This window comes from Panulirus ornatus, chromosome 34 (genome assembly GCF_036320965.1).
Source record: "Panulirus ornatus isolate Po-2019 chromosome 34, ASM3632096v1, whole genome shotgun sequence".
Lineage (NCBI taxonomy): Eukaryota > Metazoa > Arthropoda > Malacostraca > Decapoda > Palinuridae > Panulirus > Panulirus ornatus.
The window spans coordinates 2,177,248-2,202,985 of record NC_092257.1 but is presented as its reverse complement, the minus strand read 5'-3'; the positions used below and the strand labels follow the sequence as shown (position 1 = coordinate 2,202,985).

The 25,738-nt window shown below is 43.7% G+C and overlaps 2 protein-coding genes and 1 long non-coding RNA gene across 3 annotated transcripts; 2 read left to right on the top strand and 1 right to left on the bottom strand.

Annotated features, from left to right (window-relative positions):
• Nucleotides 1-561: 561 nt before the first annotated feature.
• LOC139760012 (uncharacterized) lies at nt 562-8,869 on the bottom strand. Its single transcript, XR_011715198.1, has 3 exons — nt 8,704-8,869; nt 4,803-4,994; nt 562-1,826 (listed from the first exon to the last, which is right to left on the bottom strand). It is a non-coding gene; the product is annotated as an uncharacterized lncRNA (long non-coding RNA).
• A 1,359-nt stretch (nt 8,870-10,228) lies between these two features.
• Nucleotides 10,229-17,428, top strand: LOC139759765 (carboxypeptidase B-like). Its single transcript, XM_071682211.1, has 10 exons — nt 10,229-10,365; nt 11,528-11,660; nt 12,665-12,771; nt 12,905-13,101; nt 14,179-14,326; nt 14,693-14,850; nt 15,042-15,135; nt 15,288-15,490; nt 16,147-16,231; nt 17,024-17,428. Exons 2-10 carry the CDS (start codon nt 11,584-11,586, stop codon nt 17,215-17,217), a joined length of 1,263 nt encoding a protein of 420 aa, XP_071538312.1. The 5' UTR covers nt 10,229-10,365; nt 11,528-11,583; the 3' UTR covers nt 17,218-17,428.
• A 950-nt stretch (nt 17,429-18,378) lies between these two features.
• On the top strand, nt 18,379-25,697 carry LOC139759763 (carboxypeptidase B-like). The gene is made up of 9 exons (XM_071682209.1): nt 18,379-18,527; nt 20,944-21,050; nt 21,242-21,438; nt 21,849-21,996; nt 22,325-22,482; nt 22,661-22,754; nt 22,929-23,131; nt 23,233-23,305; nt 23,520-25,697. The coding sequence occupies exons 1-9, from the start codon at nt 18,424-18,426 to the stop codon at nt 23,711-23,713; spliced, it is 1,278 nt and encodes a 425-aa protein (XP_071538310.1). The 5' UTR covers nt 18,379-18,423; the 3' UTR covers nt 23,714-25,697.
• Nucleotides 25,698-25,738: the final 41 nt, after the last annotated feature.

Below are 25,738 nucleotides of genomic sequence, written 5' to 3'. Positions count from 1 at the left end.
TCGCCAAAAGTGACTTTTCCTGGTGCCATAACCACAAGTGGGCAAAGTCCAGTACTGTTGAGGGATGGAGTGAAAGAGGCTCTGAGTAATGGTGTCCTGAACATGCAAGTGGGTAAGAGGCATGTATGTGATAAAAGAGAATTGGGGAAATTTAGTATACAGCAGGTGATATGCTATCAGTGGGATTAACCAGAGTATATGAAGTGGTCAGGGAAAATCATGGAAAAGCCTGTTGAGCTTGGGTATGGACAGGGGGCTCTGGTATCAGGCCATACGTGACAACTAGGGAGTGGATGTGAACAGGTGAATGCAGGAAACATGAACAAATATGAGAAAAGAGTTTTGCATTTGCCTTTCCTACCTTGATAACGTAATACAAGGAACCAGGCCTTTAAGAAAAAATCTGTTTTAGTCCTTTTCTCCCAAATCTTAGAAACCGATAATCGATGAGGGAAGGACTTTTGCCACAGATTCTTGCTTAAGCAGCGTACATACAACATTGGAGACATACAGATAGTAATCACAAGCATTCAGCACCCAAAAAAAAAAAAAATACTTTCAATTCACTCCCACCTCACAGTGCTCAGAACCCAAATCCTTATGAGAGCACCATACCCTCCCACCCATACTATCTCATTACCATCCACCAGCCGCAGGCAGAAATAAAAAAGATTCAGCCATGCCACACATTTACATAGCCTTTTCTTGTAGATCCCTCATCCAAAAAAACATGTATAAGATATATTCATGTTTTAATGAATAATGAATACTTAATTCTGGTTGAAACTCAACTCCATTAGACATTACACCTCTGAAACTGCATGCCCCAGACGCATACAAGTTACACGTTCTGTATTTATGGTAAAACAATATAAAACGAAAGGCAAAATGGCAGCCTTGACAGTCACATAGTTACAACCACAGTCTGTGTAATACATGAGTGTTAGCCTGTTGTATTGTAAATGTTACTGTTGTCTGTGATTTACCCTTAAACTGTTTTTATCACTGTTAAAGTTAGGTTTTCCCCTCATGATTTCCTTGCTGTTATGTCAACACAGATTAAGAATGGAGGATTCTTTTGTTGTCCTTCAGCACATACCCTCTTCACATATAATCAGGTCTTGATATCTATCATTGCCATGTACTACATACTCTCTCTCACTATGGTAAATGTTTGTATGTTATTGGAGTTTATATCTATCTCAGAATGTTGACAGCAACTTCCACGTACCAATAATTTAGTAACATGAACCTACAGTCCAAGGTGAGAAAGAGAAACATAATATTATAAAAATACACAAATGCCCAAATTCTGGCTTGATCAAGTTGGAGAACTTAACTCCTTACTGACCCAGGTGAACACTTGACAAGTCTGACATACATTTCCATCTATTCACTCTGTTTTATATGATTTTTGGTGTTAACATTTAAAGAAAACTGTGTGTAAACCTAGGGTAGTTAAAAACTTTACAGTTATATAAATGGTATCTTCCAATTTTTAAATAATCTTATACACTATCTAATGAAACAGATGTAAGCCAGACTCAAAGACATTCAGAAAATACATAGTCATTGGGAATCCCAGTAAACAATAAGCATTGTTGCCTGTGTATTTGTAAGTGATAAGAGTGTGAACGAGAACTGGGCACATGTCATCCTCACCTGAACCATTACATCTCCCTGTGGTCTTCCTCGGCTGGGAAGATTCTTCTGGACATTCAATAGACTCCGGTGTTTCCCAGCTACTCGCTAAGTCTGCTTTGATAAGGAGCCACACTCTGTGTGGGATATTCCTACCCTCTGATTAATTTGGAGATGAAGGAGAACTGGAACACACAAAATTGGTTAAAACATATATCTACTGAAACAAAAAACAGTATTGAAACTTGTCCTTTAACACATTAAATCCAGTGTAGCATATTATGAAACATATATGTATATCACAGCCTGACGTTTCTAGCTAAGGTCATGGGAAAGTTTGTCGATCTCTCAGTAGTAGGTCAACTGGATACCCAGGATTAAGGTTGTACTGATTAATACAGAGAATGATTATCAGGCAATTGTGATCTCAATAAGGGCACATAAACTGTTGTTGAACATCATATCAAAAATTTTATTGCCTCAATGAAAACAAAAAAAAAAAAAAAAAAAAAACTATTTTGTTTCAAAAGATTGATGTCCAGTTATTGTAAGACGAATATTATTTTTCTGAATGAAAACTAGTTTCTTTCCAATATATGAAGGCAAGCAAGTATGAATATGTTCATGTGTATATATGTATATGTCTGTCTATGCGTATGTATATGTATGCATATGTTGATATGTATATGTATGTATAATTGCATATATAGGCGTTTATGTGTGTGTGTGTGTGTGTGTGTGTGTGTGTGTGTGTGTGTGTGTGTGAAGGTGAAATCGCACTTCAGTGGGAGTTCATGCAATTTTATTTAACATGGAATTTTTCTATACGTGTGGCATGACATGTTTTGTGAAAACAATCCACCTCATCCGGTGCCAGTACTTAACAAAATTATTTAGATCCTAACATTGCACTTGATTCCCGCCGTCCAACACCAATCTTTATAGGCCAAGCACTGTCTGCTTTGTCTGGTCGTAACCATTGTAGGGGAGAGTGATTAAGGGTGGGAGGGGGCCACGTGGCGGAGGTTGACCTGAGTAACTGGGTGTGTCTTGAACAACTTTTTTTTTTATGTTTTCGTGTTTTGTCAATTCTATCATAACGATTTGGTTAATTCTAGAATGGACTTTAAAAATTGACTGGGGACAAATTAAAGTTCTTAGTATTAGCAATTAAGACATTCAGTAAGGTGCGTGTGGCATAATCAGCAGAGGGGTATAAATAACAGGATTTTCAAGATCTATGGTGGTGGTCATTTTTATGACAATGCACAGTGATCGCATTTTTGTGGTCATCCCTGCGTACTTTATGTCGGTGCCAATAACACCTCTCCGTGACAGTTCTACCCGTCTGGCTTACATAAATATATTTACATGCCTTGCATTTGACGGCGTAAACACCCAGGTGTTGCAGGGTTTGGCCTATTATTCATTAAGGTTTTACTGATGATGTTATTGTACTGGAAAGCAATATTACAAGCACTGTTTTTTGGAATATGTCAGATTAGCTAAGTTGGAAGAATAACGCAACAATAAACTTTTAGACATCCTTATTTGCCACATTTTTTGTTAAAAGAAGCATAAGACGTTTTCCTAGCTTTCCAGTTAGCTTTGTTCATAAACCAATTGGGAGATACGTCTTGTATGAATGACTATATTCATCTAACAGGCCTAGGTTACGCCCTAGTATTCTCTTATCATTCGTTGGTCACCATAAAACGTACCCGTGTTCCATGTCTTATATTGATAAATAATACTATATTTCCCTTTATGATATTATCCAAAGTTACCATTATCAGACAAATCTAACGCTAATCATTTGTCACTTAAAATGTCTATACAAATTTCATAAATAGTGCCCGAAAATGAACGAAGCTCCCCACATTTCAGGAGGATAACCACATCTTTATCTTGTCTGTGAAGAAAAATGACTTGGCAATGAATTCAGTCAAATTACAATATCAGAATGGGTAGTGTTGATATGTGTTGCACTGAACACAAATTGTTGCTGTTCATTATGCAAATAGTCCATAATTTTACTAAGTGAACGATTACCTCCTCCTTTACAAATACGTTCGACAGTTAACGAACAATATTATTTTTCTAAAGTGACATGTTTAGAATTTCGACGTAATTTTCGTATAGGGTGAATGAAGGCGGAACTTTATTACGTTAGTCTTAATCCAGAATAATTTGGGTAATTGTTTCTGTGGTCTAATATTTGTATCTGAAAATATTTTTCCCATTACATATTTAGTATATTTTCAAGGTCGTATGGCTATATTTCCTTTGACCACTATTGTTTCTAACCTGGCGACACCAGACGATAGATAACAAGTCAGGTGCTCAGTTCCCAGAGGCCTCCTGTATTGTGGCTGTCTACCTTTGTAAGATTTTCCCAAGACACTTGAGCGTTATCATGTGTGCCTGCCACCGGCGGCCTGGAGTTCCTCTGAGTGGCCGCCATTATTTGTTCGTTCCCATATATCAGTAGCTTCACACACTTACTTCATTTCTTCGTATGTGTCACCTTCAACCTCACTTTCTTCTGTTTCTATGATTTCTCTCAGAGCTTCATTAACATTACCTTAATGTTATGCTTTACACATTCAGTACTTAATTTCTCAGCCTCCATCCTTCTTGCTTTCATTACTCATATTTCCTCTGCTACGATAAAATTTGAGAGAAAAATATAACGTATATCTGGCTGTCTACAATTCTTTAGGACCTAACTCTCTCCTTGGCCTCACATAATGAACAATTCATCAAAAGCTTGTCATTGATATTTTCTGCCTTACAGGCATTGCACGTACCTATATCTCCATTCTATGTACTCCTCTTGTTTCTTACTCTATATTAAGTTTTACTCTGATTAAAACTTTGCATAAGACGTTCTTTAATGACTGCTCTGATGATAGGCTGTACCCTATAAAATGTGACCAACTATTCATTTTTCTGCAAACCATCTTACCTCTGGGTGGCGTATCCATTTGGAGAACTCGTCACCGAAATCAGTCAAAAGTGTCAAGCCTAAATATTGAGGAAAAACTAAGATTTCATCTCAAGATATTTAGTAAATAGAAAAATTAAGATTTCATCACAAGATATTTAGTAAATAGACTATCAATGCAATAACTATGTATCGTGAATCATCATCTACTTACGGCTAAATCCGTGAACAAAGTATTCATGACATGGACGTTGCTGATGACACCCTTAGGGAACAATTTCTTTCTCCAAACACAACTTGTCGTCTAACTTGCTGGACTTGAGGACTACCAGCCTTTCAAAGTCCTACAGGATTACTCAGAATCTAGGCAGTCCGAGAGCTTGTTCGCATTGAGAACCAACTGGATCTGTAAGCAGAAAATCTTGATATAAATACAAAGATCTAAGATGAATCAAAGCTTAAAGCAAGAGCCTGACAAGAAATCAACTAAGTTAACCCTACATATAATAACATTTTCTATCAATAATTTATTCCTATAGAAAACATCATCAATAGTCAATATTTCGGGGTGACGCGAAGAACATAAGTTAATAGTCTCAAAATGAGAAAATTATCATAACACTACTGAATGGGGTAAAAAACAACTTTAGGCAGATGGTAATAAGAGCTCTTGGTACTATATAATTTGTTTTCAAGATGAAAATAAATTTGTAAAGATTAGCAGAACTGCGAAATACAATTAGAAACATTTTATCCTACGATGTTAGATAAAGCAATAATGGTGAGGATTGTGAGGATCAGAGAGTTATAGTCATTTGTTATTCATTTAAAGAGAAATATGATGTCGGGCAAGGTTCTTATAAGCTTCTATTGATTTTCTACGTGTGTTGAAACTACTTGTACACAAGTCAGTCCCCCATTCTCAGTGATCTTCATGACCCTCACCACTCAAGCTCCGATATTCTTATTCAGTTTAGTAAACGTTACATTGTCATTGCAAAACAAATTTACTATGAATTTCTACATTACCAAAAGCCCCTTTCATGCAACAAATGAATGTTCATAAAGCAGAGAGGCCACATAAGTGTTCATATCGTTAAAATCCTTCTCCCAGAGAAATTAGCAACCCACATGACCATTCATACAGGAGAGAAGCCATATGAATGTTTACGGTCCATAAGACCTTCCAGATGAGTTTCCTTGATGCAAGATACAGCTATTCAAACAAGAGAGAAGCCATATGAATGTTTACATTCCAAAAAGACTTTCTTTCAGGGAATGTCGTTTAGTACAGCACACAGTTATTCACACAGGAGAGAAACCATACGAATGTTTAAGAGCCTATAGATATATTAATGTTCACAGTGCCAAAGACGTTCCAGAAATGTAATTAGCGTAGAGAACACATTTACTTATGCTGGCAAAAAGCCATATCAATGTTCACAGTGCAATTTATTCGGAGTGATTTATTACAGCACATGACTGTTCATACTGGTGAGAAGCCAAATGGATGTTTACAGTGCATAACGACCACTGTGACTGCACAAGATATGTAGTGAAGGACATTGCTCAGAAAGGAGTCAAACCAAGAGAATTATTTAGTCTAATAGCTGAAACTTCACATAGGTGAGAAGCCATTCACATGGTCAGTAATCACTCTATTCAAGGCTTCCACTATAAAGCTGTTCAGGCATACCATAGTTCCTGCTATGATAAACATCAGTGTGACAAGATGCTGTCCTTCTAACACACACACCAAATTACCATCTGATACCTAACTTGTCATGTTGTCATGAGAGAAATCTTTAGTTATGAAGAGTGAGGCCCTAAGCTGCAAAATGAACCATGACTGACCATGATTATACCTCAATCGTAAGTAAAGGTTCATGTGGATGATATAACATCGTTGAGGGAGGATTATGAACTTTATGTATGAAACTTAGTTTTGCCAAAGATAAAGAAAAATCCTGCCATTAAACCATTAAATGATCTATCAAACACGAAAACAATTATTTGCATAACAGTTATCAAACTTGGCCATGAATGATAAACATTTGTGTCCAGGGAACATTCATACGGCTTTTCACTTTTATGAATAAAAATGTGTCGCATATAATTACCCCGATAAGAGAATTGTTTATGTTTTTAACAACGCAAATAATGATATGGCTTCTCTCCAGTAAGAATGATTCCTTGCTCTGCAAAACCTCATTCTCAAGAAGGTCTTTGGCAATGTGAACATTAGAATGGCTTCTCACCTAAATAGATATTCATGTGGTTTACTATAGCAGCCTTTTGGTTGAGGGTCTTCTAGCATTGCGAAAATTCATATGGATTCTCTTCTGTGTGAGTGACTGTGTGCTGTACTAAGTGACCACACTGGGTCACTTATGACTCTTACTTTCAATACATATCGAACCCGTTTTCTTTCCTACCAGTTTGTATACAACACATTAAGGTTACCCAACGCATGACTAACGAGATATAACGATCATTACATATTTGACTTCGGACTTTCACAGAGAATCATGATGTTTCCTCAGTTTTTCATTAAGAGTACTTATCGAAAAAAAAAAGAAAATCGCCAAACGAAACATCAAACCATGAGAAAATGTGATGATAATTGGCGGTTGTTAATGAAAGTCTATCAACATCTCCTTTACCAGGAGCCTAAAACCTACTTGAACATTCCGTCAGAAAACTCCTTTGTAGAAGACATCTTGAAAATTCATCATAACGAGGCATTCAGCTGATGCATAGGCAACATTCAACCACACTCGAGGAAGGCGTCCTACCTACTGAATGAAGCTTCGCTAAGTCTGCTTCATAACTCACAAATGAACTTTACCAACAGATGTAAAACGACACGCTTTCGAAACAGTATCGAGCTGTTCGAATAACAGGCATTTCAGAGGGTTTATAACTCTGGTTCACGGCGCTATGAAACTTCATAGAGTAAACAAAACATCTGTGGTTCGTTCACCATGCAAATGATTCTTTTGAAGGGATGACTCCATACATATTTGAAATTAAGGCCCGTCTGGTCAATGTGCTTTGGTAAACAGTGCATATATTGTGTTATTTTTGTTTAATAAAGTTAGTTTCGTGTGTGTTGTGAAACATTACCCCAGATGCTAAGTTTCTCTTATACTAGTGAGATGATCGAGAAAAGATTTATTATAGATAATGAACTTTCCTTTTGAAAGCTCGAGCATTTAGATCGGTTCTTATAATATCTCATAATGATGGTAGTATAGGACTTGCTTCGATTTTCTTTGGTGTGTGTGTGTTTAAAGGAGTGTGTTCGTATGCGTTACTGAAGGTTCATGATTTAGGTGTAAGCAGTTGTAATCTGCTTCGAAGCAATGTCGAGCTGTCTGTGTTTGGTATTTCCTCAGGTTTCAAACGCAGGTTCATGACGTTACGAAGCTGCGAAGCCTCACATAAACCTTCCCTGCGAGTAACTAACTTTCGGTTCGTTCAGATCTAAGAATGATACTGAACCTCTTTGTCTCATGAACGTAATTGCATCGATCGGTTGAAGTAAGGCAACTGAATGACGATTTAGCATCACAGGGCCCCTACCGGGTTAAACGCCTGGCAACTCTTTTAACGTTTTCAGTATCGTTCAATTGATCAAATCAATAACATATTGCCTTTAGGGTTTGATCTCTCGTAAGAGTCACTTTAACGGCCACATCCCTGCAAAATGTCTAACGTCTGGAGACGTCTAAGTTCCTCGGTGTTATCTGCTAAAGTGAAACATTTTATCCCTCTGACCTGACATTGATGGGAAGCGAAACTTGATGCCTAGAATTTTACATAACGAAGTTGTGAATCATTTATTAGGGTTACATGTATTCTGTCTTCATAATGTATCATTTAATGGATCTGAGGAGAAGTTAGAGAGATTACTACCCACTTAATCTACTGTCTATATCGGAAGGATACTAAGAGGGTCGGGAGCTAAGGGGACTGGAAATCCTTTCTCCGGAATTATTACTTTCCAAAAGAGGTGAGGATGAGAGCCAAACGTGGGTTCCTCCTACACGGGTCACTCTGTTCCTGAATTTACCTGGCTAAGCCGGGAAACTGCGAACAAACCTGGTACTCACTGCTTGAAGGCGTCTTGAACGCAACTGGATCCATGCAATGACCTTCCATTCAACAGTTATGTCTGCCTTGATCCTGTGATATGTTCCTCTAGTGGGTAGCCTACTGCAGAAGTTCCTCAGGCGGGTAGTCTACTGCAGGAGAACACTAAAGAACGTGCACCTCTTGCCTTTGTTTATGTTGCACTGGGCTGGACCGGATGGGATTGGAACAGCGGTGCGAGACGAGACTTGAAGCGCTTGTTCGAGGAGTCGAGACCGTCCGAAATTTGTAGACCTTATATTTTTCTATGTAATCAAAGAAATGTAATGAGTTGTGGTAATCATTAATGTTTACTTTAGTGACAAGTGTTACATATATATTTCTACAGAGGCTGATGGGTGATCATGATGTCAATCTGTACAGTAATTGACGAATATAAGACCCAAGAATATGACTGCTTCAATAGGTTCACAGAAAACGTATGCTTCGGGTTATCCTACATGGAGATCATGATGGTTATCAACATTCTCTTCAGGTCCTACACTTACAAACTTTGAACCAGTGATGTAAATATGTGTATCGTCAGGTTTGTTACAGTAATCTTACTTAACCTTGGCCCCACCGTCACCTGTTGCCTTCTCTTGTCACATCTCTGGTCATAACACTCGTCAGAAACGCCACCTGTTACTACCCGGACGCAAGACAGGGCGTCACAAGAGGTCAACCAACATTTATGTAACATTACTTCTTAATGTAACATTATGCAGCATTACTTCATGATAACTGAAGAACGTAATTTTACCTGTAGATTTCAAAATTGGAATATAGCTAGGCTTCTAAGATAGATGAATAAAGAGAATCTAGTACTTTAATTACTAACTTCTAAAGTATTCCTGTAGGTTGTACTACAGGAGACGAGAGGAAATGTTGATGCTATTTCGTGGAATATGTTTAGAAATATGTCACAGGAGAAACACCAATGGATATATTGAGAAATATAACGAGGGCAGTGTCAGGAGAGATGCTGAATGAGAGAGAATCATCGAGAGAAATGTTCGAAGACATACCATGAAAAATGTCAGATGATATCAAATGAGACGTCAGGGGAAGGTGTGAGAAGAATATTGGAATCTTGTACCACAACCACATATAATTCTGAGATAGTTATAAAAATGTAGTAGTACAATCGTCTTTGTACCTCGATGTAACCATACAAAATTTTATGAACACTTCCTAACTTTCAGGAGACAGTGTATGTGTACTTAACAGTTTGAAGTTTTAGCTTTAGTTATCATCTGTGGAACTGATAGCCACCTTTCCCAGATGTTTATCAGTAAGTAATTTTATTTGTCATAATGACCACATATAAACGTAATTAGTTCTATAGATTCATTGCAGATTCCATGGCTTGTTCCCGCTGGTGCTAGAAGGTTGAAAACGACGTCGAACCAAAGAGAAGTGGACTTCGAGGAAGGCTAATGGACCGACATGTCGAGCTGTAGCCTTTCTGAGACTCTCTCTTGGCCCCGGGCCTCATGGTGCCAGCGAGGACAGCCAATAGGCGACAAGCTAACCCCAGTAGGCGGAGTAATGGGTGGTATCCTGACAGAGAGAGGGTATATAACAGACGACGAAGATGTAGTGAGTCGCGTTTCAGCACTTGTCCGTGCTGGTCGTGACTGGTAAGTAGCCTAGCGCGATAGATGCAACACCCATAGATTGATGCTTTTTGTAATTGCTTTTCTTTTCTTATTTGAAGTTAGTGGAAGTTATTGGGTAATCTTGTATTTCCATACGTTTACCTCTCACTCAGAGGTGACCACAAGATAACACAACAAGGCATGTCTGCCCGGCTCTATTTTGAGACACTTTATAGATAGGTTGTTCGTCTCTACATACTTAAGAAAGCCTTCAATTTTCCAATCCCAGATTATGGGGCGTAACCCCAATAGGATGGATACTCGTAAGTCATCCTCTGCCCCCATAGGTGGTAGTGGTGGTGACGACCGAAACGTATATCAAGTATGGGAATACACAATTTATTCAAATACATGCGACTGCATCAACAACTTTGGGCTTTCTCAATCCCATCTGATCAAGAGAGTTATTGGCGGGAGGCGTCCAGACGGTGATGAAACTGGTAAGAGACTATCTCGCTAAGGTTATATCGACCAATCAGATGGCGGACCTTTTTCCAAAGCTGAGGAAGTTTCACACTTAACGATGCTGTTGCCTCGATCTTAGTGTCCATGAACTCACGCAGGGGAGTTATCTCTTGTCCTGATGTCATGAGTATATCGGAGGAGGACATCATAAAGGAAGAACTATCGTGTGAGGATTTCATCACAGCCAAATTCATCATAAGATTTGTTAATGGTGAAAGACGTAGGATTTCTTTAATTAACTTTTGGAAAATCCAAGTTGCCAGATGCTATTGCTGTAGGATACGTGAGATGTCAGATTCGACCCTACATCTCAAGTTTGAGGAGGAGGTCTGTTACTGTCTGTCACTTCCCCCAAAAGTGTAAGAGAACAGGATTAACCTAACTAAACCACGTCTCACGTCTTGGTTCTGGTGGTTCCCGTGAGGAGGAGGAGGAGGAGTCAAGTTAGCAAACCCTCCTTAGCGGAATCGTTGAACTCGTGGCCGTTATCGAATACGCCACTTCCAGGCAGCGATCACCTCCCCTGGTGTCTCGCCAAGTCCACAGCTGACGGCAGGTTAAATAACTTATCTAATTCAGAGATACACATGTCTAATAGTATTAGACGTAAGATAAGATGTATAGGTCATTAGGAGATAGGGACTTTTAGATTTATAGTCTAAATTAGAAATGGTTGCAGGTCGCTGGTAGTAAAACCAACCAACCAACCAACGTGGTGGTGAGTTAGGCATCATCATGAAGACTCTGGTGGTGTTCGCCTCTCTCCTGGTGTTGGCCGCTGGTCGCCCAGAAACTCGCCCCAACCCTCACGGGTAAGTAATGTCCTTGAATTTCACAGGTCGTCTCCTGAATGAGCTGATGTCTGTGCATAACGTTAGTCTGTAGGATCGTTATGAACCAATGACGATCTTGTTTTCCATTTGTTGTCTCTGTAATTGTCTGGGACTTTTTAAGGTGAGACGCTGTTTACCGATCACTGGCATTTGATACGGCAATAGGCCGAGACTGGGTCATTCACACCGAACGTGTGAACTATGTACGAGGAAACTGATGAGGCGAGGCATCACTCAGGTGTGATGTGCTGGTGCAACTGGTAGGAGTCTGTGGTGGAGAGGTGTGGCTGTAGAGGACATGTGTGTCTGTTGAGTAGAGTTGTGTGTGGTGGAGAGCTGTGTCTGTGGTGGAGAGTTGCGTATGTGGAAGACAGGTGTGTCTGTGGAGTAGAGTTGTGTCTGTGAAGGACAGGTGTAACTGTGGAGGACAGGTGTGTCTGTGGAGAGCACTGAGTTCATTCACGCCATCTGGATGGTGAATCATGGCTGCAGGGATGGGATGTGTGGTTTTATAAGTCACCCAGATCCTAGACAGATTCCCACAGAGACATGGGGTTCCGTGCTACCAATATATATTAAATGGTAAACACCAAAGATAATTAGTGAATTGTTTAATAACCATAAGACTTATATCTTAGGACACTAAGAAAATAGGTAATTACAATCCCAGGATCATAAACATCTCTGTCTCCCTCATTCATTCTTTGAAGAGCATTCTTACGTCTCATTTTGTACATTAGTAGCACAAAATTCAGTTATAACCTAGTATACACAGCTTTGTTTATATCACCTGGTCTATACATCATATCAACTTAGCAGGAAATAACCAGACGCCCTGAAAAACGATTTTGTTTCTTCCCTGCATATCGTAAGGTATCACACCTTCTTCTTTAGTAGTTCACTTTTCACGGACACATTTCTGATCCTACAAGTTTGGCAGCATCAGTGTACAGGTGTCACTACATGTGTTGTCTTACCGTCAGGGCACAGGTGTTGCGTGTGGTGCCTGAGCAGGCAAGTCAGGTGCACTACCTGAGAGGTCTCCTGCTTCAGGGCAACTACGACTTCTGGACGGAGCCGAGAGCCGTCGGTGAGTTCCTTGTAATACAAACTTCCTCGTCAAGCAGTCGTTAAGGATTGAACATTATCATCAGCTGGTGTGATACAATGATGATGTTGTAGGAGGTGAAAGTATTGATCTCTCTCTCTCTCCCTCTGGTCAGGTCACCCCGTGGACATCATGGTCCGCGCCTTCCAGTTGCCGCAACTGAAGAAGACACTCAGTCAGGTCGGGCTGAGGTACACCGTGAAGATCAGCAACGTGGCAGCTCTGTTGTCTAAGCAAAGAGCAGCCCAGGAGGCGGCCAGAGCCAGCGGCTCCAGGGCCATGGACTGGACCTCCTACCACACATACCAGGAGGTGGGTCTGCTTCCACTTACCCCTCCAACCTGCTTACCCTCCTTCCTGCTTACTCTTCCTCCCTGCTTACCCCTCCTCCCTGCTTCTGTCTTTCACATGGAATGTTTCCCTCCGTAGAAAACATATCTTTTGCTGTGTTCACTTTTCCTATTTCCTATCAGCAAAACAGAGTCATTTCCTTGCATTTGGACTGAGTAACCGAAGCTGTGTGAGGTTGTATGTCCTGGTGCGTTATCATCCCACGTCACTACACACATATCCTGCATTAGGCTCTGCAAGACCGACCTGACCTGGTGTCAGAGTCAGTAGTTAAAAGGATTTTATGAGGTCAGAGGTTACTAATACCCAAAAGGCTTGTCCTTCTTGAGGAACCTGGATTAGTGGGGCGTTCACTGTCACGTCTCCTGGAGGATGATGTATCTATTTACTCATTTACTTCCTTTTACCTCACCCTGGGTCTTGCCTCACCCTGGATCTTGCTAAGACTTGCTGCTTGGGCCCGTTAGTGTGATTGCCCTGTACTCAGTAACAACTGCACCAGATATTTCAAGTGTTGACTCTCAGTCACTTAACAGTATGAGGCGTCGATAATGTTGTCTCATTTATCAATTAAATCCTCCACGGACGAGATGTTTTGCTGATGAATCGGTAAGTCTGTCATATAGTGACGGGGTCGAGCCTCACGACCCTGTATGGTCGTGGAAAACATCATGGAGTCGTTCCTCCATGAACCCAAGTGTTGGGATACATCCACAGGATAGTTCAGGACAGGAACCAACATGGGACATGGTTGTGCGCAATTGGCAATACGTCCGACACGAGTCTTAAAGGTTGCATGAGGAGGGAAGGATGAAAGACTGACGGCACTTCAGCAACTTAGCTATTGGAGGGAAGAAGGATTAATCATAATGGTTAATCCTCGTGTGGTTGGTCTCCATGCAAAAACTAGAGGAAGCAGCAAACAGATGTTTATCATGTTATCACGCACCGTTCTTTCTCTATGAAAAAAAAAAACATTCCATTCGTAATGTTATCAAGCACCTGGCTTTTTCTGTTATAAAAAATAATTCTATACAGATCATGGACTGGCTGGAGTCATTGGCGGCCGATCACCCAGACCTGTGCAAAGTGGAGAACGTTGGCAGCTCCTTCGAGGGCCGCACCATGAAGATGCTGACACTGGGGAAAGGCGGCCCTGGCAAGCCTGCTATCTTCATTGACGGAGGTGAGACACACACACATATGTCCTGGATTCTCTTCTCATCACTACATATGTAGTCAACATTGGTAGATGTGAGGGACTTGGGCAAGTGTCTGTGGGGTGTGGTAGGAAAGAGGGACTTGGGCAAGTGTCTGCTGAGTGTGGTAGGAAAGAGGGACTTGGTTAAGTTCTGTGGGGTGTGGTAGGAAAGAGGGACTTGGTTAAGTGTCTGTGGAGTGTGGTAGGAAAGAGGGACTTGGGCAAATGTCTGTGGGGTGTGGTAGGAGAGAGGGACTTGGGCAAGTGTCTGTGGGGTATGGTAAGAAAGAGGAACTTGGGCAAGAGTTTGCGTAGAGTTTGTGAGGCAGACGTGTGACTCCCTCCCGTCAGGTATCCACGCCCGAGAGTGGATCTCCCCTGCAACAGTGACCTACATGATCAACGAACTGGTGACCAAGAGGGACACCTACGATGACATCCTCTCCAACGTCAACTTCTACTTCATGCCGTCCATCAACCCCGATGGTTATGACTACACCTTCACCGACGTGAGTAGCCGAACACTCGCTCCTTTAATAATCCACAGGCAATGTGATCGTGTTACTGTTTGAACATGTAACATACAACAAATGAACAGATAAAACTTCATGACAGGGTCATGTTGCCAGCACCTGGTGAGTCAGTTCTGCATGACAGGGTCATGTTGTTGTGTTATATTCTTACGTCATCTGTTTAACAGGACCGTCTGTGGCGCAAGACTCGCTCAGACACCAACTCCATCTTCGGCTGCAAGGGCGCTGACCCCAACAGGAACTGGGGCTTCCACTGGATGGGTGAGCTGCTACTCTTGCTCAGTTGTTGAGTTGATCGCGTCAGACATGATGGCCTTTCTGAAAATTCCTTATGTGATATCAAAAAAAAAAAAGGGGGGGAGTAAGTTAGGTTGGGTTGCCATAGCTTGAATATCACACATGTGTGTTCGCAGAGGTTGGTGCTTCAGACGAACCATGTACCGAGATCTACGCCGGGTCTGAGCCGTTCTCTGAGGTGGAGATGAGGAACGTCCGCGACCAGATCATCAAGCACGGCAGCGACATCAAGGTCTACCTCACCTTCCACGCCTTCTCCCAGCTGTGGATGTACCCCTGGGGCTGGACCTCGGCCCTTCCTGATGACTGGCAGGACCTGGTGAGCTGCCCCACACGGGCACACTAGACTCAGTCAGCCAACCCACACGGGGACACTAGACTCAGTCAGCCAACCCACACGGGGACACTAGACTCAGTCACCTAACCCACACGGGGACACTAGACTTAGTCACCTAACCCACACGGGGACACTAGACTTAGTCACCCAACCCACACGGGGTTATTAGACTTAGTCACCTAACCCACACGGGGACACTAGACTTAGTCACCCAACCCACACGGGGTTATTAGACTTAGTCACCTAACCCACACGGGGACACTAGACTTAGTCACCCAACCCACACGGGGACACTAGACTCAGTCAGCCAACCCACACGGGGTTATTAGACTTAGTCACCTAACCCACACGGGGACACTAGACTTAGTCACCTAACCCACACGGGGACACTAGACTTAGTCAGCCAACCCACACTCAGTCAGCCACTCGTCCTGGGGACGTTGGTACACAATCAACCAAAGAGTTACACGCACATTTGGCCTCCAGGATCGTTCATTGTACAGTGTACTGTTTCGTCTTAGGCTATTACTTGTCAAGTGTGTTTTTCCGGATCGGTTAAACCACACGTAAAGTAGATCAAGATGTTTCCATCATGTGTAAGAACATCTGAGATGGTCATGTTTTGTTCCCCCCCGCAGGATGATCTCGCCAAGTCTGCTGTAGATGCCCTGACCAGCGTCTATGGAACTCACTACGACATCGGCTCCTCCACCAACGTCATCTGTGAGTATTGTAGACGTTCGTTCATCACTGGTGAGCCAGAGAATGACTCGTCGTCTAGGGAATGCCTCATGCCAGGTTGAGGTCTGGTGAATCTCAAATAAGCTCATTAGTGATACTCATGTGTTACTCATTTTTCAGCAACGCACTAATTGCATGAGTAAAAATCATTATATATGGCTAATGATTTTCCATTTGATATACAGATGGGGTTGTAAAGTTTCCTGTATTTCAGTCAAGTGTAGTTAATTCATTCGATAAGAAAACATTATTCAGGTGCAATAAAAGAAAATATAGTGGCAAATGAGACTTCAAAGATTATGAGACAAAGTAACATCTGGGCTTCTTATCAAAAAAACTTTGATATACAGCACTTCTGAACCAACTATATAACATGTACTTACTGCACAGACAATGATTGTAAACAAACCAGATGTGAAACACATCAGGCGCTGCGATGTGTAATCAAGACAAACAAACCGGCCGAAACAAACATTGTTTACAGATACAGACGCAAACAGTAGCAACACACCCGAGCAATTAGTCTGTGAGGATAAGATTTAGATGCAACGTTGTGGACTGTGAGGTGACCGACGACCTGTTCCCCGAGAGAGAGAGAGAGAGAGAGAGAGAGAGAGAGAGAGAGAGAGAGAGAGAGAGAGAGAGAGAGAGAGAGGTATGTGTACTCGGTATGGACGAGGCACTGTAGCCAGCCCCTCCCGATAGCCTTCAGTTACAGGCAAGAGACGTGGGAGGACGAGATGATAATAACCTGACATCTTGTGTCGTCAACAGACGCAGCTGCTGGAGGGTCTGACGACTGGGCCAAGGGCGAAGGCAACGTGAAATACGCCTACACCATCGAGCTCCGAGACACTGGTGAGTACGGCTTCCTCCTCCCGCCGGAGCAGATCCTTCCTTCAGGAGAGGAAACCTTCGAGGGCGTCAAGGTCGTGGCCAACTTCGTCAGGAACACGTACGGTAAATAAGGTTCAGGTGGTGAGCGCCTCCAGGGACGTGCGTAGACCCGGGTATCATCTGGTCGACGTCATCACCAACAGTGCTCAACACTGTGGCCGTTTTCTACACTTGTGAGCCACGGAGGTCACCAGCTCCTTCAGGAAGATTTCAATAACTTCTTTCTCCTTTCTGTGCCAAAATCCAATGGTTGACCAGACATTAAAAATGATTTAAAAAAGAGTTTCTCTCTCACTAACCTAAGCGGACTATAACAACTTTCCTGTTGTGAAATCCTCACAATTCGTGGTTGTGTTTGACCTTCAACACTTCCCATTTTCTGCTTTGCAACACAAGAAAAACAAGTCACAAGTAATTGCTTGCTGGAGGACAGTAATATGAACTAGCTTTTCCAGTCTTATTACTTAACAAAGATTCTCAAACATGAACTTATCGTTTCATAGGTGAACATCTCTCAACAATATGTAAAACATATTTTCATGTTATTGGAACGTTACTCAAAATGACGGGGGCCCCAGTGTTTACAAAACAATGTGGGCTGTAAACATGCCACTGACACATATGCTCAGGAATTTGGTATGGCTACAGTTTATACACTTATTATTTGTGTGTTGAGAAGAAAGATGAATAAACTGATACTTAGCTCTGAGAAGTTGGTGTCGACTGCAGGCAGAGTGTATGGACATAACAGCACATGTCTGCATTGTTGGCTACGTAACGGCCGTACACACATTTCCAGCTAACCGTTCAAGTCAGGGAGCTGTGTTATGTGCCTCCCATGAACTACTACGTCACTCGATGAAGATGTTCTAGGTCTCCAATGTTGAACATATCCATATGACACATATACACACCACACTTGCGACAACCTGTTACACTACTGACCCGTATTTCTCTCTCTCTTGCCTCTCTGTGGAGACAGAACTCACTTCGTCCACGAGTTTCTTCATAAAAGCAGAAAAAAACGAATAATTCTCCGTGTTTTCGTTTCATATGTACCTAACAACATCACATACAAGGAAATTAGATTATAAGATACTTCAGATGGCAGGTGTGTGTGTGTGTACACCTCACAGGTGAACGTTGATAGTAAGGTCTAACTGTGTTGATAAAACCGAATGGTTCCATCATCTGTGTGTCTGGGGAAGGCCAGGCTAGAGGCCTCGATAAGCCAAGGTACCTCGGGGCTGAGGGAGGGTATCTATAAACAGGTGCGGATGCCTACCCTGGCGCACACCATCATGAGGCCTCTCGTTCTGCTGGCGTCTTCTCTACTGGTGCTGGGCGCCGCACGTCCACATGACTGTACCAACCTTCATGGGTAAGTCGAGGACGTGTTCTGCACAATCATTTCAACTTCAGGTGCTGAAAAATCTGAATTCTATAACACAAGATTGTGTCCTGTTCATCGATCGCCCACCCTGTTGTCATCCATCAAGTTCCCAATCAAGAACTTTACGTAGATTTTACTTATCATTTTCTTTATTTCTTTTAGATAACTGATAAATTTCATTAAGATTACAGTTTAGTTTTCGAGCAGGAATTTTCAGTGTCCTTCGTTCGCTCTCTTAACAGTACATTATTCATCACATTTACTTCCACCTCTGTACCACGAGTCACTCAGAGGTTAACAAAATCATCGACCTTGTGAGAATTATCTTACATCTTTGTGATGTAATTCATCACATCACAGAGTACTGCAGGAAAGTGCCATCACACGTTACGTACACTACTCACGTCCCTCTTATATTTCACTGTTATAAAGTTCGTCTTACGATTCTCGTTTGCTTTTTGGATTTGGCTATTGAGTGACTGGTTGTCTACTCCCAGAGTGGCAGTTAAAACTGATTTCAGAGACCTTCACTGACCTCAGAGACCTTCACTGACCTCAGAGACCTTCACTGACCTTAGAAGACCTCCCTCATTTGTCCTTTAAGCCTATGACGCCAGACTTCATCAAACTTCGTACGCTCTTCTCGTCGCCCTCAAAGCGGCAGCCATGCACGCAGGTGGAACTTCAAGTTTCGAAAAAGATCCTAGCCAGTGCGACCAAGTCCTGAGCTGCGGGGATGACCAGCAGTTTGGACTGTACAAGCTTTGTGGACCTGGGCATTGTCCTGGAGCATGACCACACCTTGTGGACCTGAGCATTGTCCTGGAGCATGACCACACCTTGTGGACCTGGGCATCGTCCTGGAGCATGACCACACCTTGTGGACCTGAGCATTGTCCTGGAGCATGACCACACCTTGTGGACCTGGGCATCGTCCTGGAGCATGACCACACCTTGTGGACCTGAGCATTGTCCTGGAGCATGACCACACCTTGTGGACCTGAGCATTGTCCTGGAGCATGACCACACCTTGTGGACCTGAGCATCGTCCTGGAGCATGACCACACCTTGTGGACCTGAGCATTGTCCTGGAGCATGACCACACCTTGTGGACCTGAGCATTGTCCTGGAGCATGACCACACCTTGTGGACCTGAGCATTGTCCTGGAGCATGACCACATCTTGTGGACCTGAGCATTGTCCTGGAGCATGACCACACCTTGTGGACCTGAGCATTGTCCTGGAGCATGACCACACCTTGTGGACCTGGGCATTGTCCTGGAGCATGACCACACCTTGTGGACCTGAGCATTGTCCTGGAGCATGACCACACCTTGTGGACCTGAGCATTGTCCTGGAGCATGACCACACCTTGTGGACCTGAGCATTGTCCTGGAGCATGACCACACCTTGTGGACCTGAGCATTGTCCTGGAGCATGACCACACCTTGTGGACCTGAGCATTGTCCTGGAGCATGACCACACCTTGTGGACCTGAGCATTGTCCTGGAGCATGACCACACCTTGTGGACCTGAGCATCGTCCTGGAGCATGACCACACCTTGTGGACCTGAGCATTGTCCTGGAGCATGACCACACCTTGTGGACCTGAGCATTGTCCTGGAGCATGACCACACCTTGTGGACCTGAGCATTGTCCTGGAGCATGACCACACCTTGTGGACCTGAGCATTGTCCTGGAGCATGACCACACCTTGTGGACCTGAGCATTGTCCTGGAGCATGACCACACCTTGTGGACCTGAGCATTGTCCTGGAGCATGACCACACCTTGTGGACCTGAGCATCGTCCTGGAGCATGACCACACCTTGTGGACCTGAGCATTGTCCTGGAGCATGACCACACCTTGTGGACCTGAGCATTGTCCTGGAGCATGACCACACCTTGTGGACCTGAGCATTGTCCTGGAGCATGACCACACCTTGTGGACCTGAGCATCGTCCTGGAGCATGACCACACCTTGTGGACCTGAGCATCGTCCTGGAGCATGACCACACCTTTGGTCAGTATTCACCACCGTCTCTTCTTCCCGAGGAGGTTTTACAATTTTGGAATCATCATGTCTTCATAATGACCGCTTGTAATCGTTCACATCTGCGTCATGTCGTCCGTCATCAGACTCTACTGACACATGTAAGTCACATCATCAGTCTTCATACTGGGACGTTATAATTCTCAAGGGAAATGTTTTGAAGAACATAGGTTGACCAACGCCTAGGTCGACGAATCTGAATGCCAAAGTTCCCTATGGAGGACCACAGTCACTGCTGTTTCACACTGCCAACAGATCACGCATCAAATTTGTTCGTGTCCACGATTTTCTTTTTTGCAATTTCCACCATAAACTGTTTAGGTTTTACTGCACACCTTTGTCTTACCGTCAGGGCTCAGGTGTTGCGTGTGGTGCCTGAGCGGGCGGGTCAGGTGCACTACCTGAGAGGTCTCCTGCTTCAGGGCAACTACGACTTCTGGACGGAGCCGAGAGCCGTCGGTGAGTTCCTTGTGCCACGAACTTCCTCGTCAGGCAGTTCTCAGGCGCTGGTAATTACCTGCTGGGGTGAAAGGTGATAATGACATTTAGTATGACAGATAATGGTGTCATGTGGTGTGACAACAGTCATCTGGTATGACAGATAATGGTGTCATGTGGTGACACAACACACATTCCCTCCCTCTGGTCAGGTCATCCCGTGGACATCATGGTCCGCGCCTTCCAGTTGCCGCAACTGAAGAAGACACTCAGTCAGGTCGGGCTGAGGTACACCGTGAAGATCAGCAACGTGGCAGCTCTGCTGGCCAAGGAGAGGACAACCCAGGAGGCGGCCAGAGCCAGCGGCTCCCGGGCCATGGACTGGACCTCCTACCACACATACCAGGAGGTGGGTCTGCCCCCACTCACCCCTCCAACCTGCTTACCCTCCTACTTGCTTACCTTTCTCCCTGTTTTCCCTCCTCCCTGCTTACCATTTACCTCTTTATCACTACCATTAGCAGGTTAGTAGTGGGTGATGGACACAGACAGGGTCACGTCAATGAGCGCCCCATTAACTGGAGTGAAGGGAAGGTCTTGATTGTGCGACATGATGGGGAAAGTATTGACTAGGTAGACAGTATAGCGGGTTCTGCTTCCCCCAGCACTGACAGCTGGTTTACCATATCTTACGTATTTACATTTCCTGTCAGCGATCATCTACTTGCAAGGTCTGTGGAGCTCAGGAACCATGGACGCTCAGCCATTGCTCTGGGTGACACTCTAGTTTCTCTACTGTGCACAATTTGTATCATACAGATCATGGACTGGCTGGAGTCATTGGCGGCCGATCACCCAGACCTGTGCAAAGTGGAGAACGTTGGCAGCTCCTTCGAGGGCCGCACCATGAAGATGCTGACACTGGGGAAAGGCGGCCCTGGCAAGCCTGCTATCTTCATTGACGGAGGTGAGACACACACACATATGTCCTGGATTCTCTTCTCATCACTACATATGTAGTCAACATTGGTAGATGTGAGGGACTTGGGCAAGTGTCTGTGGAGTGTGGTAGGAAAGAGGGACTTGAGCAAGTGTGTGTGGGGTGTGGTAGGAAAGAGGGACTTGGGCAAGCGTCTGTGGAGTGTGGTAGGAAAGAGGGACTTGGTTAAGTGTCTGTGGAGTGTGGTAGGAAAGAGGGACTTGGGCAAGTGTCTGTAGGCTGTGGTAGGAGAGAGGGACTTGGGCAAGAGTTTGTGTAGAGTTTGTGAGGCAGACGTGTGACTCCCTCCCGTCAGGTATCCACGCCCGAGAGTGGATCTCCCCTGCAACAGTGACCTACATGATCAACGAATTGGTGACCAAGAGGGACACCTACGATGACATCCTCTCCAACGTCAACTTCTACTTCATGCCGTCCATCAACCCCGATGGTTATGACTACACCTTCACCGACGTGAGTAGCCGAACAACAGAACATCTGTACTCATGTCTTGAGAGGTTGAAAAAGACACGATCTAGATATACCTGGCTATAGTAACATACCTCTCTATATTGTAGAGTGACTGGGGATTCAGTTCCACACAACACGGTTCCTTTTGTTTTCTTTAATAGTCGTGGAACTTATTCAACAGGACCGTTTGTGGCGCAAGACTCGCTCAGACACCAACTCTTTACTCGGCTGCATGGGCGTCGACCCTAACAGGAACTGGGGCTTCCACTGGATGGGTGAGCTGCCACTGTTTCTCAGTTGTATCACAAATAATACAGGGTTCGACACTGTGTCTCTGGGATTAGCATAAAGATTCGACACATGGTTCGACACTGTCTCTCTGGAGGTTCACCAATCCTTAAATGTCTCGTAGATTCATGTACTAATGATTGGGATTCACTTGCGAACAGAGATCGGAGCTTCGGACGACCCTTGCTCTGAAGTCTACGCTGGAACTGAGCCGTTTTCTGAGGTTGAGATGAGGAATGTCCGCGACCAGATCAGCCAGCGCTCCTCCAGCATCAAGGTCTACCTGACCTACCACTCGTACTCACAGGTGTGGCTGTACCCCTGGGGCTGGACCTCCCAACCCCCAGAGGACTGGCAGGACCTGGTAAGTCGCTTTTTAAACAGAATTGACGAACGAGACAACTTGTAGTCTAGACCATTCTTCATCTTGAGGAGGATCAGTAATTACTTGCAATACGTCAACAGAAGGACCTGGCGCAGTCCGCCGCGGAGGGCGTCCTCAGCGTGCACGGAACTCTGTACGACGTCCACAATTCTGGTAAGCGACGCACAGAACAACATTCTTGATCATGGTTACGCGTCCGACTTGCTACCCTCAACAGGTAGTTCATTATAGCGATTTACCAGTTAGTTCAAAAAGGACATCAACAAATTTGCATATATTTCATACATCTCTTCCCTTTTCTTTCCTATTTTGCTCTGGTATTATGCCATGAACATTCTGTTGTCTCAGTCCTGTGTCGTCCCTGCAGGTGGGGCTGCTGGAGGCTCAGACGACTGGGCCAAGGGAGAAGCCAACGTGAAATATTCGTACACCATTGAGCTCCGCGACACTGGGGAGTATGGCTTCCTCCTCCCGCCGGAGCAGATCATCCCCACAGGGGAAGAGAACCTCGAGGGACTGAAGGTTGTCGCTAACTTCATCAAGGACACGTACGATCCGTAGCTTTTCCGGTGGACATGAACGATCACGTTTGGTATGCGCGAAGCCACAATCTTAAGAAACTCAGGAACTACAGAGATTTGCCGCCACTCAACAGCTTCATCATGGAACTTTATGTGATGGTTTTCCAGACCTGTTTCCAGAGGAATGTGTCCCTGGCAATATCTTGGTATGTAACGAACATTTCCAGAATTTCCAGATCAACTGCAAGTCTGCAGTTTACTGGCCTAAACCACAGCTTCGTATTCTTACTATGGTGACATCTGGCACGTTCTGGTAATAAACAAATGAAACACGTCTTATTATTAGGCTACTAAATTCATATACGAGTCCCTTGATGGACGGGAAAATGGTTTGGATCAGTTACAGATGATAATGTTGCCACTAACCGAGTCGTCTGCATTCCTCTTCCTCCTAAACTGTCAGCCTTAGCTGTGCCTCACACCTGCTTGGGGAAGTCAGTGCCTCAGAATGGATTACAAGTCTGACACAGAACGGAGGAGGAAATGTGAACGAAAAGAAAGACATTTTATTGCACTTGTACAGAACCATTACAGAGGTGCAGTATACATCATGTACAAACGTTGAGATGAAAATATTACATACAAAGTAGAGATATGGTGGAACTTACACTATACATAAAACACAACTTCTGATGAACTCATGTGTATACTGACAAGAAAATAAAGAATTTATATTCACAGACGTAAACATTTTCCTGGGAAAATCTTTAGAAGTTGATAACTTATATATGATTAACTAAACTTATATGGCACAACATTTATCATACCTGACGAATAACTTGAGTTATCACTGGTTCCCATCTCTCATTACCAAGATACGTTCCACCCAAGTTTTGTGGGATAAGTTCAGATCTTGTATCAAGCAACGCATCACTACACACACACACACTCTTGAGTTTCCACATCCCTCCTGTTGTTTCCCTTCTGACCCTGTGTCACGACGTGATCGTAAGTCACATGATGGCATCGCTGGTAGATCATTCTGATGTGGCATTGGTAGATCTCATGGAACTAGTCGGTAGATCACATAGATCTATGGCTGGTTGATCACATAGATCTATGGCTGGTTGATCACATAGATCTATGGCTGGTTGATCACATAGATCTATGGCTGGTTGATCACATAGATCTATGGCTGGTTGATCACATAGATCTATGGCTGGTTGATCACATAGATCTATGGCTGGTTGATCACATAGATCTATGGCTGGTTGATCACATAGATCTATGGCTGGTTGATCACATAGATCTATGGCTGGTTGATCACACAGATCTATGGCTGATTGATCACATAGATCTATGGTTGGTTGATCACATAGATCTATGGCTGGTTGATCACATAGATCTATGGCTGGTTGATCACATAGATCTATGGCTGGTTGATCACATAGATCTATGGCTGGTTGATCGCATAGATTCTATGGCTGGTTGATCACATAGATCTATGTCTGGTTGATCACATAGATCTATGGCTGGTTGATCACATAGATCTATGGCTGGTTGATCACATAGAGGCGCAGTTCATGACGCTGAGGTATGGCTGGTTAATCACTCATAATGGTTGATCACATAGATGTATCGATGGTTGATCACATGCTCGCATATCACATAAGTGTATCACTATTACCACAATCACATCGATGTGTCGCAGGCAGGTCACGTGAGGGTATTGTAGGTCACCGAGGAGGTACCATTACACGGGAGGTACCACTGGTGAATCATGCGGGAGGTTACCACTGGCAAATCACAAGGGAGGCACCACTGGTGGATTATATGAAGGGTAACACCCCCGCCTTCCAGTTCAGAGGTGGTGCCATCTGTGTTGGCCATGAGGAGGTAATGCTCTTTGTGATCGAGAACCTTCAACTGAAAGATCATAAATAAAGAGGTACCACGGACAGAACGAGAGAGAGAGAGAGAGAGAGAGAGAGAGAGAGAGAGAGAGAGAGAGAGAGAGAGAGAGAGGACATCATCATGACTAGGTTGAGCAAGACTTGTGTTCTTC